Genomic DNA, 14,435 nt, shown 5'->3' on the forward strand with positions numbered 1-14,435 from the left:
GACCAACATTGTTATTCTTGTCAAACTTAATTCTAACAGATAACTGTCCATTTGTCTCATAACTTCACAAACCATAATAATAAAATAACACTCTAAATATCTATTCAAGTCGGTTTACAACTATGCCATAAACACTATAGTATTAGGTACAAAGTTGGCCATTCTGGCAGGACGTACCATCCCACTGATGGGGGCGGGGGTGTTGTCTGTGTAGAAGTAGGTGGTGCCTCCCACCGTCTCCTTCTGGATGATGTGAGGGCCCTGGTCGGCTGCGGCCGTGGGCCCCATGTAGTTGGCAGGATTGGGGGTGTGGCTCCGCCGGCGGGGGGCGGGCGAGGTATGGGGCGTGATCTTCGGGGAATGGAGGGGGGAGGAGCCGGCTGAGAGAGACATCCCTAACATGGACAAACAGTTTGTGTCACCCTGGTGCGGTGTGGGACAGAACAAAGTAAATCGCTATGTGTGCATTTCAGCCTTTATGCACCCGAGCCTCACCTGGAGCCAGGGCCGCCGCCGTGGAGCCGCCCAGTCCAGGGTGGGGGAAGAGTGGGGAGGGGAAGGCGGGGGTGCTGGCCATGGTGGCCATACGGGGCGCTCCTTTAGGAATGAACTCACTCGCTGTAGGGTTGGGAGCCTGGCAACACAGTGACACACACGACTATTACGCCAGTGGAATCGAATGAGGGAGACACGGATCATCATGACATATAATAAGTTTAACACCAATCATCTCAAAGCAAAGTAGATTTTGTCCTAGTTGTTGCTTGTTTCAGTCGTACCTTCCTCCGTTGCGATATGCTAAGAGCACCAAAATCACTGAAGAGGGAGGATGCTGGGGAGGTCAACGGATCTGCAACAAACAGAGAAGACCCAACATGATGCGGGAGAACCTAAGCTATGCTGCGGACCAGAGATCTTCTGCTGCCCCTCAGCACTACATCTGGGGACCAGAGATCTTCTGCTGCCCCTCAGCACTACATCTGGGGACCAGAGATGTGCTGCTGCCCCTCAGCACTACATCTGGGGACCAGAGATGTGCTGCTGCCCCTCAGCACTACATCTGGGGACCAGAGATGTGCTAGATCTGATGACCTAGGGACCAGAGATGAGCTGCTACCCCTCAGCACTACATCTGGTGACCCAGGGACTAGAGATGTGTTAGAGCTGGTGACCTAGGGACCAGAGATGAGCTGCTACCACTCAGCACTTCCCAAGGGTTGATTGGTACCTTGAGCACTGTGGCTGAAGTTCTTGGCACCATCGTTGAGGAGACTGGGGGAGCTGCTGCTGCTGGTCATTCTCTGAAACCGGAACCAGCCAGACAGGTTGAGAACGCTGTTCAACTCAGATGTCTTTATACACACACTAACTACTGTGTGTGTATAGTATGTACCTGTAGCCGATCAAGCATGTTGATCATCTACCTTTTCTTGGATCTGAACCTAACCAGAACTGGCCTAAACACAAACTAATCACAAGGTACCGTTCTACTGCGCTACATACATTATCCATTGTACAAATAAAGAGCTTATATTTCGATTTTAATACTAGACCTGCAATTTTAACACAATTTAAAAATATATATATAATTTAGAATACTTTATACTGTGAAATTTGACCAGTTTATCTTACTCTCCGGCATTGTTGAGGAGAGCTTGGAATGTGATAATTGAAATGCAAGCAACGACTATAGGAAACCAGGCTACTGCCTTTTTTCTTTGAATTTCTTTTAACATTATACTGGATTCTATACAGAAGGATACCTAAACAAAATCACATTATATCTTAACAAAACAATGCACCAACAATATGGGCAGTACATCCCCAGTGAGTACAACCAGTACCTGCTGCTTAATGACTGCATCTGAATTCACTGTGGATAAAAGTGACTGCTCAATAACGACATGGTAGTAAATAGTAATATCAGCCCATCATGACAGTTGACAGTACTATGTGACTGAGGCTGCCGCTGGATGCTACAAGAGGCTTTAAGTCATAACATGAACACAGTAATAAATACATTGATACTCTTTAACGTATACCTGCATCATTGAGTACTTTGATTCTGCCGGGCTTCCAAACCCATTGACGCCAATAAAGCTGCTGCTGAAGTAAGAGTTGGTCAGATTAGCATCAGTCAGGGTTCCGCCCTCCATCCCTGGGACTGGAGAAAAGTATAACTTTAATATAGTATTATACGTGTGCGTATACTATTGTACTTACTCAATTCACATTAATGAGACAACAATAAAAATATGTACTGCTATTGAGAATTATCTAAAGTTGCATCGCATGGGTCCACATACTAATGATAACTGAAGGTAGAATGGAAAGTATAGGTACTAGCAACGTGCTTGCTTGTTTACTTGAGGAAACCTGGTCCACACAAGACAAAAACAACGCTCCCTGCATGGCAACCTGAGCTTCACACTAGTTATCTTCTCTTTTAGAAAATGAGATGATCTTGCATCCTTACGGTAATTGCATTTAACTGTAACCGGTGCCAACAGAGACACGTTTGATTAAAGTACAAGTGCAATCAATAATATCTGGACAAAACAACTAGTTAGCGTTGGGAGCTAGCTCACAGCTGTCATACAAACAACGGGCCTCCTGCATGATGCTTAGTGAAATACGTTAATTTCCCCAATGCTCATTTGGGAAATTCTACCAAAACAGGACTGTTTAAGTGCCAAACTAGAAAAAGACCACTAGCCGCTGAGCATGTATTGGCTACTTCAAACACGCAGGGACGAGTGAAGAAAGCCCCACGTTTCTGTGCAGGTCAAGGGCCCAAGTGAATCCCCGGACTCGATTTTAACAAAGCCAGATGAGGCCGACAAGTTCGGTCACAATGCTATAGTCCTTTGGTCTTTTAGACGTATCCAACCATACTCACTGGTCAATAACTGTCCGTCCAGAGGCGTGCCTGTAGGCCCCATGGGTTCGCTCTTTTTTGAGACATTGGTTCCAGCTCCACCTGGGCAGGCCGCCGCTGGACCAGCGAGGGAAAACCCCGCCGCCGTCACGGCTCCACCACCGGCCATAGATAACGGGACGGGGCTGCCGCCGCCACCGTGTAGTGACATGCTTGCCATGGATGGCTCTTCGTGTAAAAATTGACACTCGTTCCCATAAAAGCACGTCTTGTCTTTAGCGTAATATCGGCAGAACTTCACCTTGACGTTGGGCAGTGCAACACCTCCGAGCGGAGCAGCTGAAGCGGGGAGTCCACTGTTCATGGCACCGCCGCTGCCGCCACCGCCGCGGTCGGAACAGACTCGAACATAGAGACGCGGGTAGCTAGCGAGCTAGCTAGCCTGCGAACACGAATCCACCCGAAATATACGCTTTTAAATGTCCTCGGTGGTTTGATAATGTTCGCAACGCTTAAAGAACTCGCACCATTTGACTAATACTAGGTCGTTTGAGACAAACGCGTGTCCCGTGGTGAGACCTGGTCGTCGTCGCGGTCCGGGTAGCTCGTCGCCGTGCCGCTAGCCTGTTGTGGAGGCGCGCTAACGCTGTTGTTTTCTGCTCCGCACACTGGGAACACGCTAGCCTCGCGGTGCATTGTGGGCCGTCGGAGGGCAGCGCGCTGCGGGGCGGCTGGCTCTCACGTCGGGACCTCCAATCTTCAGACATGGGAGTGGGACCAAGGACACCAGTCTTCAAACATGGGACCTCAAACATGGGACAACCGGTCTTCAGACATGGTCCCACTGTGACAGGACCAGGTCCCACTGTGACAGAACCAGGACGCCGACGGACTGCGGTGCATAGGTTGAACTCGGATGCATGTGGTGCTCTGCTGTCCCAGGCCAGAGATGGTTGCTGGCGAGATACCATCATCTTGAGTCAATAGGTTTAAAAGGTACAACTTAAAGGGCGGGTCTTTCGAAAAGTAAAAACAAATGGGTATATTTATTGATAAAGCAGGAGATGTCCACTGCCTAACACTTGCTTTAAACAGGTGTATGCCTTGATTCCCATTCTCTATCCATCAGCATTATTCACATATTGTTAAACATTAATAGCAAACATTTGAGTCGCGTTTTCTTCCAGTTACCCTTTCATATTTGCCAGGTGTTTTAGAGAGACTATGAGCCAACCATAGCAGGGAGGCTGACCGCGTCATCATGCAAAACCACTTCTGCTGTTTAAAAGGCCTTCAGTGGCGACCACAGCTCAGAAGTCAGCCAGTCACTGGTCTGTTAAAGTGAATGTGCCATGCTGGGATACTGGGAACTGGTCGTGGGTAAGTCAGGGCATTTGTAGTTTTTCTTATCGGGATGAATATAAAAACATATTCATATTCTCCACCGCCGGTAATATAACGTGATATTGGTTATTACGAAGTTTGTTATACGATCATGTTTATTTATCATGCAAACATGAATTATTTAGTCAGTAGGCCTATTTGAGTTATTTATTTTCTTGGTTAGCGAAATTTCATACACCATTATATTGTAACATCGTTTTTAACCGTAGTTATTTTAAATATTAAAACATATTCATTAAAATGTTATAAATAGCTTCAAGAAGTTTAATGATTGTTTTTGAGAATCAACATGTGGGAGATTATTACAATTAAGTTATAATTAAGTTTTTTATTACAATTACAATTAAGTTAATCAGCAAAAGAGTATACAATGTTACTTTTTGGAGTATTAGTCGACCTACAACTTATTTAGCGGTTTTCTATTGACACATTTTTGCTCAGCTTTTAAAAAATAGGATGAGTCGATTCGGGTTGATTGCCAAACAAATCTAGGCTTTTAGCGATGGAAAAGGGAAACAATACTTTTTAATAAAACCGTTGTTGTTAAGTACTGCAAAGTAAACGTGAATATTGGTTTCATCACCCTGAAACTAGTCAGGCATGTCAGTTATCTCAATCATGTCAATCATGTCAATCGTATCACGTTCTGAATCGCAAAAGGAAATGAGAGCGAAGGTCTGAAAAAAGCAGATAGCGAGAGGTCTACCTCGAACTAATATAAGAATATGCCTAATGCACAGGCCTATTATGAATACAAAAGTCCTATTTACGATAAAGTCATCATTGTACTGCAACATAATACGTGCCTTATAGGTCGCATTATGCATTTGTTCATTTCCATTAGGCCTACATTCAAAAATATATATGTTTTTTATGAATTAATAAATATAGAAAAAACGTATTCACTGAAATATATTTACAACGAAAAAATTTATCGTGAGTAATTTTTCTGTTCTAAACAATATGTGTATATTTTGAACATCTGTTTTAAAAAGGCGGGTTTAGGCTGTTGCCTTGTAGTTGTATGACACACATAGTTGTAAGACACATTTCCTGTCTGGGATTCATCTATCTGGTCCACAAACCACATCTATGTGTGCTAATACTGTGTGTGTGTGTGTGTGTGTGTGTGTGTGTGTGTGTGTGTGTGTGTGTGTGTGTGTGTGTGTGTGTGTGTGTGTGTGTGTGTGTGTGTGTGTGTGTGTGTGTGTGTGTGTGTTTCTATAAACCATGGTTGATCAAAACAAAACATCTAGTCCTGCTACTGTTGTTGGATGTCAGAGTTCACGGCCAGAATGCAGAAGAAGTACGTAAACTGTGCCAAAGCAAGGAGGTGAGAACTATTTGACTACCATTTCACTTCAGTTAATCTCATCGGAGGACTTGGAGAAAGTGGTTCCTCCCAAAGCTTCAAGTTCATATAACTTCCTAATCTTTAACTAGTTTTCAAAACCATTCAGACAAGCTTCATGTCATCATTTATCAAAGGTCATCAAGCAAACCCTTGATAAAAGTCAAGAAAAAAAAAATACATTTGACGGCTGACCAAGCTAGAGAGATTCACTATGCTATTGTTGCCATCAAACTGCGGTGTCAGCCATTGACACTTGGTTGTATACTGTCATGCATTTTCCGAAACTGCATGGAAGCCTTCATTGACTTAAATTGCTGTGCCTCTGTGGGAGTGTGTGTGGACGATGGCTGGTTTAAGCAGCTTCACCTGGTCGAGAATGATTGGACTCTGGGGCTGGGTGGGGCTGCACACCTGTTGCAGATCGATCATGTAGACAGGTAGCCATCTCCACACACATTCCGGGAGAATTCTCCAACATGGTAATATGGAGCATCAGGCCATGTATCATTATATGCAAAACCAATAAACCGGATTTTCAACATCCCCACCATGCGTACTTGTATTTGGAGGAGCCCAATAAAAGTCAACTAGGTGGAGTGTGGCAGCCACCTAGGTGGCGTGTAGCAAGGACCTTGTTACAGCCTAGTTGTCACTTAATCACCTACGTATCCTGTATGTTTAGGTCCCGTTCCCCCTGGATGGAAATGCCTCAGATCCCGTCAATGTAACAGGATGTATTGGCACCAGGCTATCCTTAGTAGGCCTTCCAGCAGACTCAGCCTGCTCCCTACACCAAGGAGTGGACCGAGTACTGACTCTGTGAGTGTGTGTGTGTGTGTGTGTGTGTGTGTGTGTGTGTGTGTGTGTGTTTATAAATGGGCAAAATAGTGTAGTGGCTAGGGTGTTTGATTCCCCAATGCCTGGATCCCATCAGTAGGTATCCGTCTGCACGGTGGCTGAAAGTCTATAGTTGTCTTTGATTGGAATTCTGTGCAAGTGGCCTTAGATAGAAATGGTGCTAAATGTTTACAATAGGTAATATTAAATGTGACTCCCCAGGGACAGGAGTCCTTCCATGGTGCTGTCCCCCCTGACTGCATCTGGGATCTACACAGTGAACTGCTCAGGGAGCGACAGGTCCCACTCGGCGCTGACCCTCTCTCTGCGCGTCCTGAGTGAGTCATCCTGTCGGGCTGTCTGTGCTGTCTCTGTACTGTGAGTCTTAGGGGTTTGATTCAGGGCTGATAGGTTCCGGAACGATCCCACACTGAATTAGCACTAGTACAGTCATTTTTTGATTAAATCAATTGACAAGGTTTTTATTTGGATGTTTCTAGAACGTCCCTCGCCGCCCTGGTTGGATTTCCATCCTGAAAAAGCCAATTTTTCCCCTGAAATCAAGTGTGTGTCTGAGAGCTACCCCGTAGCCACCGTCACGTGGTACACCAGCCTCCAAGTCTCCGGGTGAGATCACTTAGGCCTGTTCGAAGGTTATCACATTCAACACATCTGGACTCATTTTCCATATCATCCAAAAAAACGATAATAAGAAGATTTTCAATAATGATGCATGTTCTTCTCTTCAACAGAAAAAACTTCTCAGAGAATCCGATCAAAACTTCCAAAAGCGAATTTGTCAATAAGAAGTTAATGTGCTGTGCTGCCAACGCCATAGGGACAGAATGCTCTCAGCTATACGACTATGGTAACGCAAACACTAACCCTAAACACTGATCTCCAAAATACAGGAACTTGAAACACACACACACACACACACACACACACACACACACACACACACACACACACACACACACACACACACACACACACACACACACACACAGCACAAGTTCTAGGAAAGGCTAAACATATTCAAGTTGCAATAAAAAAACTGAGAACTTCTGAGAACTTTTTCTGTTTATCTTATCAATCGGGTACTTCAAACGTATCTAACTTCCGCCGATCTCCAGCCACACACGCATATGTATTCCTTTCATGTATGTTGTTGGGTTTTGAGTCGTCCTGGACAATGGGTTAAAAGGAGAGAGGGTCTGACATGTAGAATCTGGCCACAGGTGGGAGTCGAACCTGGGTCGCTACCAGGCGCTGGAGCCAACAGCCAAATGTCTTATCTGTGTCTTTGCGTATTATGATTTGTTTAACTCATATATAGAAAAAATAAATCACCATCAAACATATAATAAATAGTGTGACGGACAATGACTACAAAGACGCACAAAGACCCAGAACACCAAGCAGTTCTTGTTCTACCATGTTGATGTGTTGGATGATATTTAAACCTGGTCCATCTAAAGACCTCTCTCACTGTCACCACACGTGTGTTTTCAAGACGTGAGCTCAGAGAGTCCAGCGGGTGTGGAGCAGCAGGAGGTGACGGAGGTGGTGCTCAGCCCAGGCCAGTCCCTGCTGCTCCGCTGCAGCACGGCCGAGCCCTACCCCGCGCTGGGCTGGAGCAAGGGCGGAGGACCGGACAGCACGACCAAGGTGAAGCCATCGTTTGACCTCAGAGAAAAGGGGTTAGCAGTGTGTTTGCATGGGGCCAGATAGAGGTGTCCAGGGGGTTTGAATCACAGCTGCCCTGGGTTACTACTGGGTTGTGTCCATAACCCTCTTGTACGCATCCTTGAGAGACATGTCTAAAACACTACACTCTGAGTTGCTTTAGATAAATCTTCTAAATGAGTACGTATTAAGTAATAGCACTCACTGTATCCTTCTTGTTTTGCAGTAAATTGCCCCATTTTTGCTTTGATTAAATACAATCTTTTCCTGGTGCTTGAAGATGGATGATCATATGGGAATTCAGATGGCCTACCTTTACATGAAGTCAGTGACACTGGAACAAAACGGCACATACACCTGTGTTGGCCCAAAAAACAAGACCATCTCCGTCCAAGTCCTGGGTTTGTAAAGCTAACTTCCTTCACACTCTCCACTAAGACAGGTTTATGTTACTCTTTAGAACATTGCTTAAGAGTAGGACACTGAACCCCTTGAGTTCCAGAACTGAGTTAACCGTTTTTTCTACCACCCCTTCTTTAGCCAAAAGCTTTGTATCTGTCAGTCTGGGTCAAACCAACATTACCATATCGGCCAAAGAGGCCATGAACTTCTGCTTGCAAGCCAACATCTCCTCCCACCCTTTGCCTGACTACTGTGCCTGGGAAACCCCGGATGGGAGAAGGAGGGACTGTGGAGGGCCCTCCTGGAGGAACAGGTAGCCAGTGCATTAAGCTGTTAACCGTCGTAGACTTCTACCGTAGTGCAGTTGATGTTCGGTGCCCTGTGCTATCCGACCGTCGAGTTCTGTGGAGCCAGTGGAGATAATAAGAACCACTGTCAGCCCATATGAGGGCAGTGGTCATAACATCAGTCCTTCAGTAGTATGTACTAGGGTGGTTTGTGTTTAGTTTGGTCTTCCGGTGAAATAACTAATCAAGCACTAAACATTATCCCACAGGACCAGGAGGCTGTGCGACCACATGAGATCTGGGGAATATAAGTTACACCTGATGGTGGGGCGTAGGAGAGTCACCCACACGATGACATTATGTGTAGCAGGTATAAGAAAACCGAGAGAGAATATGTGGACTATGGTTTCTATAGTAGTTTGGATGGCTGTGTGCACATGTTGTCTCCTTAACCCATGGAGTTGATGTCACAAACATCAGCCTGAGCTTCAACAGTAAGCAGCCAGAGAGAACCTAACATGCTTTTGAGGGAACCGTCCCCTCTTTACCTTAACGTCAGTCCAACAACATGTTATTGATTCACGCAAATCTAACTATGATTTCCTGATCCAAACTCAGATAAACCACAGATCAACTGCCGGTCGCTTGTTGGCATTGTGTGGTGTGAGACTGTGAGTCCTGTACCTACAAATGTCTCTTGGAGGTCATGCCAGGAGTCCAACAAGTATGTTGACTGTCTCATTTTGACTATTTCCTCATTAAGCAGATCATTTTGAACCCAAATGACTCAGATAAACTTTAGGTAGAGGTCCTTGAGCAGCAGGAAGACGTTTTCTAGGATACCCACGAGTAGTGTGGGGTCATGGGGGATTAAACCCTAGCCCACTTCACTGTCCTGTTCATATGACACACACACAATATCGTGTGTGTGTGGTGTGTGTGTGTGTGTGTGTGTGTGTGTGTGTGTGTGTGTGTGTGTGTGTGTGTGTGTGTGTGTGTGTGTGTGTGTGTGTGTGTGTGTGTGTGTGTGTGTGCAGCTGTACGAATGTCCAACAGGAGAAGGTGGAGGAGATGCTGTTCTGTGAGACCAGGATCAACAGCTCCCTGATGACCGCTGAGGTGCTTCCAAATCACTTGGCTCAGTTCTGCCTCACCAATGCGTTTGGATCCTGGTGCAGTGATACTCAGGACTTAAGACCGCCACTGCCTTCCCCAGGTAGGGACTGTCTCAGCAATCCCTCGAAACAAATGTTATTTTTCAATGACAAAATATCCAAAATTGTGTCTTTAGACATAAGTGTGTTCAATAGATCAAATACGTTTACTATATTTCCATGGTTAATTGATTGAGCAGATCGTACAGAATGTCAAAACCACAGATGTGCATGTCTTCCTTGGTCTAGGGATGGTCACCAGTCTCCAGATCGGGTCTCATGAGCTCAAAATAGGCATTCTGGTGCTGTTGGTCGCTTTGATAGTGATTGGCATCCTGTTCCTTTACAATGTCAGAAAAGTATGACACACACACACACACACACACACACACACACACACACACACACACACACACACACACAAACACAAACGGAATTTCATTTGAATCTGTTTTGTTTTTTAAAACAGAAGCCGCGGTATGAGAGCCAACTGCAGATGATCCAGATAATGGGACCCAATGATAATGACTACATTTACATCAACTTCAAGGACTTCCAGTATGACCAGAAATGGGAGTTTCCAAGGGAGAACCTGCAACTCGGTCAGCAGACTGCCTGCCTGTCCCTGATCAGAGGATACATTATTAATCCCAGACGGGAGATGTGAACGTCACAGCAGAAAGTAGAGACAAGTCAGGACAGAAGTAGACATGAAATAGATACATTAAACCAGAGTTAATAACTACACAGAATAAATAATAAAGAAGTTATATGGATATGAACAAGAGGAGAAGGTAGGGTTTGGTGATGCATACAGCTGTAGGTAACCGATAGTGATGCCTCATAAAAAAGCTAATGAAGGGTCTGTTGTTTTTTGGCCCCCCTAGGTAAAGAGCTGGGCTCCGGGGCCTTCGGCATGGTGGTCCAGGCCACGGCGGTGGGCTTCGGCCCTCTGGGCACCTCTCAGGTGGCTGTCAAGATGCTCAAAGGTCAGAGGCCACTTACTCTCCATGCCTTCATGCTCTCAGCGGGTCCCACTTGAAGACCAGTCCTGATGCTCCGTCTTGCTGTTGGGTCGGTGGAGACATGGACACACAGTTTAAATCACTTTAAATGACACAGAGGCATATCATGTGTTTATGTCTGGTTGTCAGCATTGTAATCCAGATATCTGAGTCTGAATCTGTTACAAGGAACTCTGTTTCTTCCCTCTGGCTGTTGACACTGTAGTTGCCAATTTCCTTCTCCAACTCCCACTCTGTGGAGTCCAGTCCCATCAAATCAAACTGGTTGAAAAGAAAGAAGCCCTCCAAACTCTATGGGGTGCGGCAGAACCAGGTGTCTCTAGACCCCCACCCCCAGTACAGTCAGAACCAGGTGTGTTGAGACCCCCACACCCAGTACAGTCAGAACCAGGTGTCACAACAGACAGAGCGGACCTCCCCCAGACGTTCCCCCCTCCCCGACCCTTCTCCCCGTCTTCAGACTCAGTGTCGGTGGGTTCGGCTCCCATTGGGTAAACATCTTATGGCATCTTGCTCAAGGGTGCCTGACAGCCACAACAAGTTGTGGACCTTGGGAATTAAACCCGGTAGCTTTCTGTTCTTTCTCCCCCCTGCAGAGAAACACCAGACAGTGGAGAAAGAGGCGCTGATGTCTGAGCTGAAGATGATGACTCAGATTGGTAACCATGACAACATAGTCAACCTGCTCGGGGCATGTACGGGCACAGGTAAAAGGGCATGGATCTCATGTATTTACACCGCTACATGACTTTCTCATAACACACTTATATTGGCCCTATCTTGCACCCAGCACAATTGACATTCTACACCGACGCATGTATCGTTGCTAGTTGGCACCCGGCGCAAAGCTGATTTTCACCCGCAGCAAACAGGCACCACTACACTTGCGCCTGGAGAGGCGTGTCGGCGAAAGCAGAGGCGTGTTCTGGTGCAAATGATACTCGTGCTATTTTAGTGATCAAAAAATTGCACCACTGCAATTGTGCCACTGACCGAAAAATACCTGGTCTAAATGCACTAGCGGATAGTGCAGTTGGTGTTGCCATAGCAAGTCGGAACTGCAACATAAGCTTACACACACGTAGCCTATACACAGCACAAACATGCAAACGATTAGCCTAATTTAAATATTGTGATGTCAAAGATTGTTCATATGTGTGCAACTGCATAGAAATAGTGTGTGGATTGTGGAAACATTTTTTTTCCATAGGGGCTGCATGAATGAACACTGTAGGCTATGCTATGCGTTAAAATAATAATGATAACAATAATAAACTTGAGCAAAGTATATCCCAGCCTTCCAAAACAAAATCTTGTTTAAGGGTAAATGGTTGGTTAAATTATTTAGGAAAGAACAGCTGATACAGCGGTAAGTTGTACTTTTAAATCAATGCATCTGCAAACACCGTACAGCAAACACATATTTTCTTGACACAGACATCGTGTACAAGCCCATAACCTTTAGGATTGATGACTATTTGATCGTGAGAAAACATAGTTTTACTGCGAGTGAGTGTTTAAAGGAATGAATGGGGGTGATGCTTGGTGCACGTGTGTGTGCGCACCCATCTGTTAACACACGCAAACTAAACACGCATAATACACGCATAATACAGTCCACAGCGATGTATATACACAAGGGGACACATATGAACACGATAGTGTTCATATGTGTCGATAACGATAATGTATACAATACTCGTAACAAACAATGTTTGTTAATGTATTGCCGCATATCATTAAATAGACCCACAGTTGCGGCCACAGGACCGCGTCCACATATCATATATGTGTTATGTTGTCTTTGCCGCAATTTACATGATGACTCAGTGTTTCTGAAGTTGTAGTAGAAAACAGTATTCCATGTGTGAATTAGGCCTATTATTTGGCATGCATCTGTCTCAGCGGAGCCTGCAAACTGCATCTGTCTCAGCAGAGACTGCAAACGCACTGTCAAAATATCAACTCGTCAAGTTCAAATGCGCTGGCTCTTAAAGGGGATGGGAGATGGAACTCTCCATGGTTTATTGCACGTTATGCCCAAAACACACCTACCGGTTTCAGACCAGCCCATTTTAGATTTGCGTCGAGCGCAAGAGTCATTTATCCGCCGTTAAAATAGCAACAGCGCCAGAGATCCGCCCTCAAAGCTATATGCACTTCGCGTTTCATACTTCCGTTTCAGACGGAAGTATTCGTTTTTTAAAATAGGGCCCATAGAGCGTGATGTAGTTAACCTCAGGTCTCACTGTTATCTCCCAGGGCCCGTGTATCTGATCTTTCAGTTCTGCTGGTATGGAGATCTGCTGAACTATCTGAAGAACAACAGAGAGTGCTACCATAAGTCTCTCACCGACGCCTTCAACAAGGACCGCTTCACCAGCCTCTACCACAACCTGCAGTCCAAGAGGGACTCCAGGTCAGTCCACATCCACCCTGCTGTCTGAACTGACCTGTAGTCCAAGAGGGACTCCAGGTTAGTTCAGCCCACCACATCCATCCCGCTGTGTACCACAGGCCAAACATGGGCCTCCATTTTAACAGGAGAGCACATCAAAGTATCAGGAGACTACTTTTTTTACATTTTTAACATTCATAAATCACTTTAAATGCCACTATATGAACAGGATAATTTCTCTCTCCGTTGTGTATAGCCGTTCAGCTCATCCAGTTGCTGTTCATTTACCGGCCAGAGGACCAGTAATGAGGCAGTATGAACGCATATTAACTTTAGCCTCCACACTTTTCAATTGCAACTAAAGACCTAATTCATAGAGCCATCCAAAAAGGGGTGGAAGGAACATTTGATAAAACCTTAAAGGGGTAGTTCAGGATTTTGGACATTGGGTCTCATTTCCAAGTGAGCCAGTGTGTTATTTATCATTGGAGACCGTTTTCAACACTATCATACCATAATACTACCATAATACGGGGATAGGTTAACGCAGGATAGCCGCGTTAACCTACGCCCGCGGGATTCTCACGGGCAGCGAGAGACCCGGCACACAAACATGGAGGCGGTCAAAACGGAGTGGAGTATGGGAGCATTTCAAACTAATTAATGATGACAAAGACGCTCAATGTAAACTCTGCGGTACTACGTTTAAGTTCAGCAGCTCTACGAGTTCGCTAAGATACCACCTTCAAAACCTGCATGCAGCCGTGTTGCAGGGAGGAAGTCCATCGCCTTCACAACCGACTATCGCCGCGGTAATGGGAAGGCGAGTATGCGACGACAGGAAAGCTGAGGGCATTACTCAGAGGAATTGCGGCATGATCGAAAAAGATATGATGCCAATTAGCACCACTGACGGTGAGGGATTTCGGGAGTTAATACACTTCATGGAGCCAGGTTATAATATCCCTTCTCAAGCGACCGTAACTACCCGCCTGGAAGCACGCTAC

At 45.5% G+C, this 14,435-nt stretch overlaps 2 protein-coding genes across 2 annotated transcripts; one reads left to right on the plus strand and one right to left on the minus strand.

The window, feature by feature from the left end:
- Positions 1-150: 150 nt before the first annotated feature.
- LOC311372627 (PAN2-PAN3 deadenylation complex subunit pan3-like) lies at positions 151-3,539 on the minus strand (the record flags this gene model as incomplete). Its single annotated transcript, XM_084489604.1, has 6 exons — positions 2,900-3,539; positions 2,043-2,164; positions 1,229-1,301; positions 780-850; positions 496-634; positions 151-395 (listed from the first exon to the last, which is right to left on the minus strand). Coding segments are annotated over exons 1-6 (993 nt in total), but the record flags the coding sequence as incomplete, so codon positions are not given.
- Positions 3,540-4,140: 601 nt separating this feature from the next.
- On the plus strand, positions 4,141-13,511 carry LOC311372626 (receptor-type tyrosine-protein kinase FLT3-like). The gene is made up of 17 exons (XM_084489603.1): positions 4,141-4,258; positions 5,539-5,615; positions 6,319-6,455; positions 6,696-6,811; positions 6,974-7,100; positions 7,226-7,341; positions 7,990-8,144; positions 8,443-8,563; positions 8,703-8,877; positions 9,121-9,221; positions 9,470-9,575; positions 9,889-10,067; positions 10,255-10,364; positions 10,475-10,607; positions 10,893-10,994; positions 11,627-11,737; positions 13,293-13,511. The coding sequence occupies exons 1-17, from the start codon at positions 4,231-4,233 to the stop codon at positions 13,475-13,477; spliced, it is 2,079 nt and encodes a 692-aa protein (XP_084345729.1). The 5' UTR covers positions 4,141-4,230; the 3' UTR covers positions 13,478-13,511.
- Positions 13,512-14,435: the final 924 nt, after the last annotated feature.

The sequence above is a fragment of the Micromesistius poutassou genome (genome assembly GCF_964030765.1).
Source record: "Micromesistius poutassou genome assembly, contig: SCAFFOLD_5758, whole genome shotgun sequence".
Classification (NCBI taxonomy): Eukaryota; Metazoa; Chordata; class Actinopteri; order Gadiformes; family Gadidae; genus Micromesistius; species Micromesistius poutassou.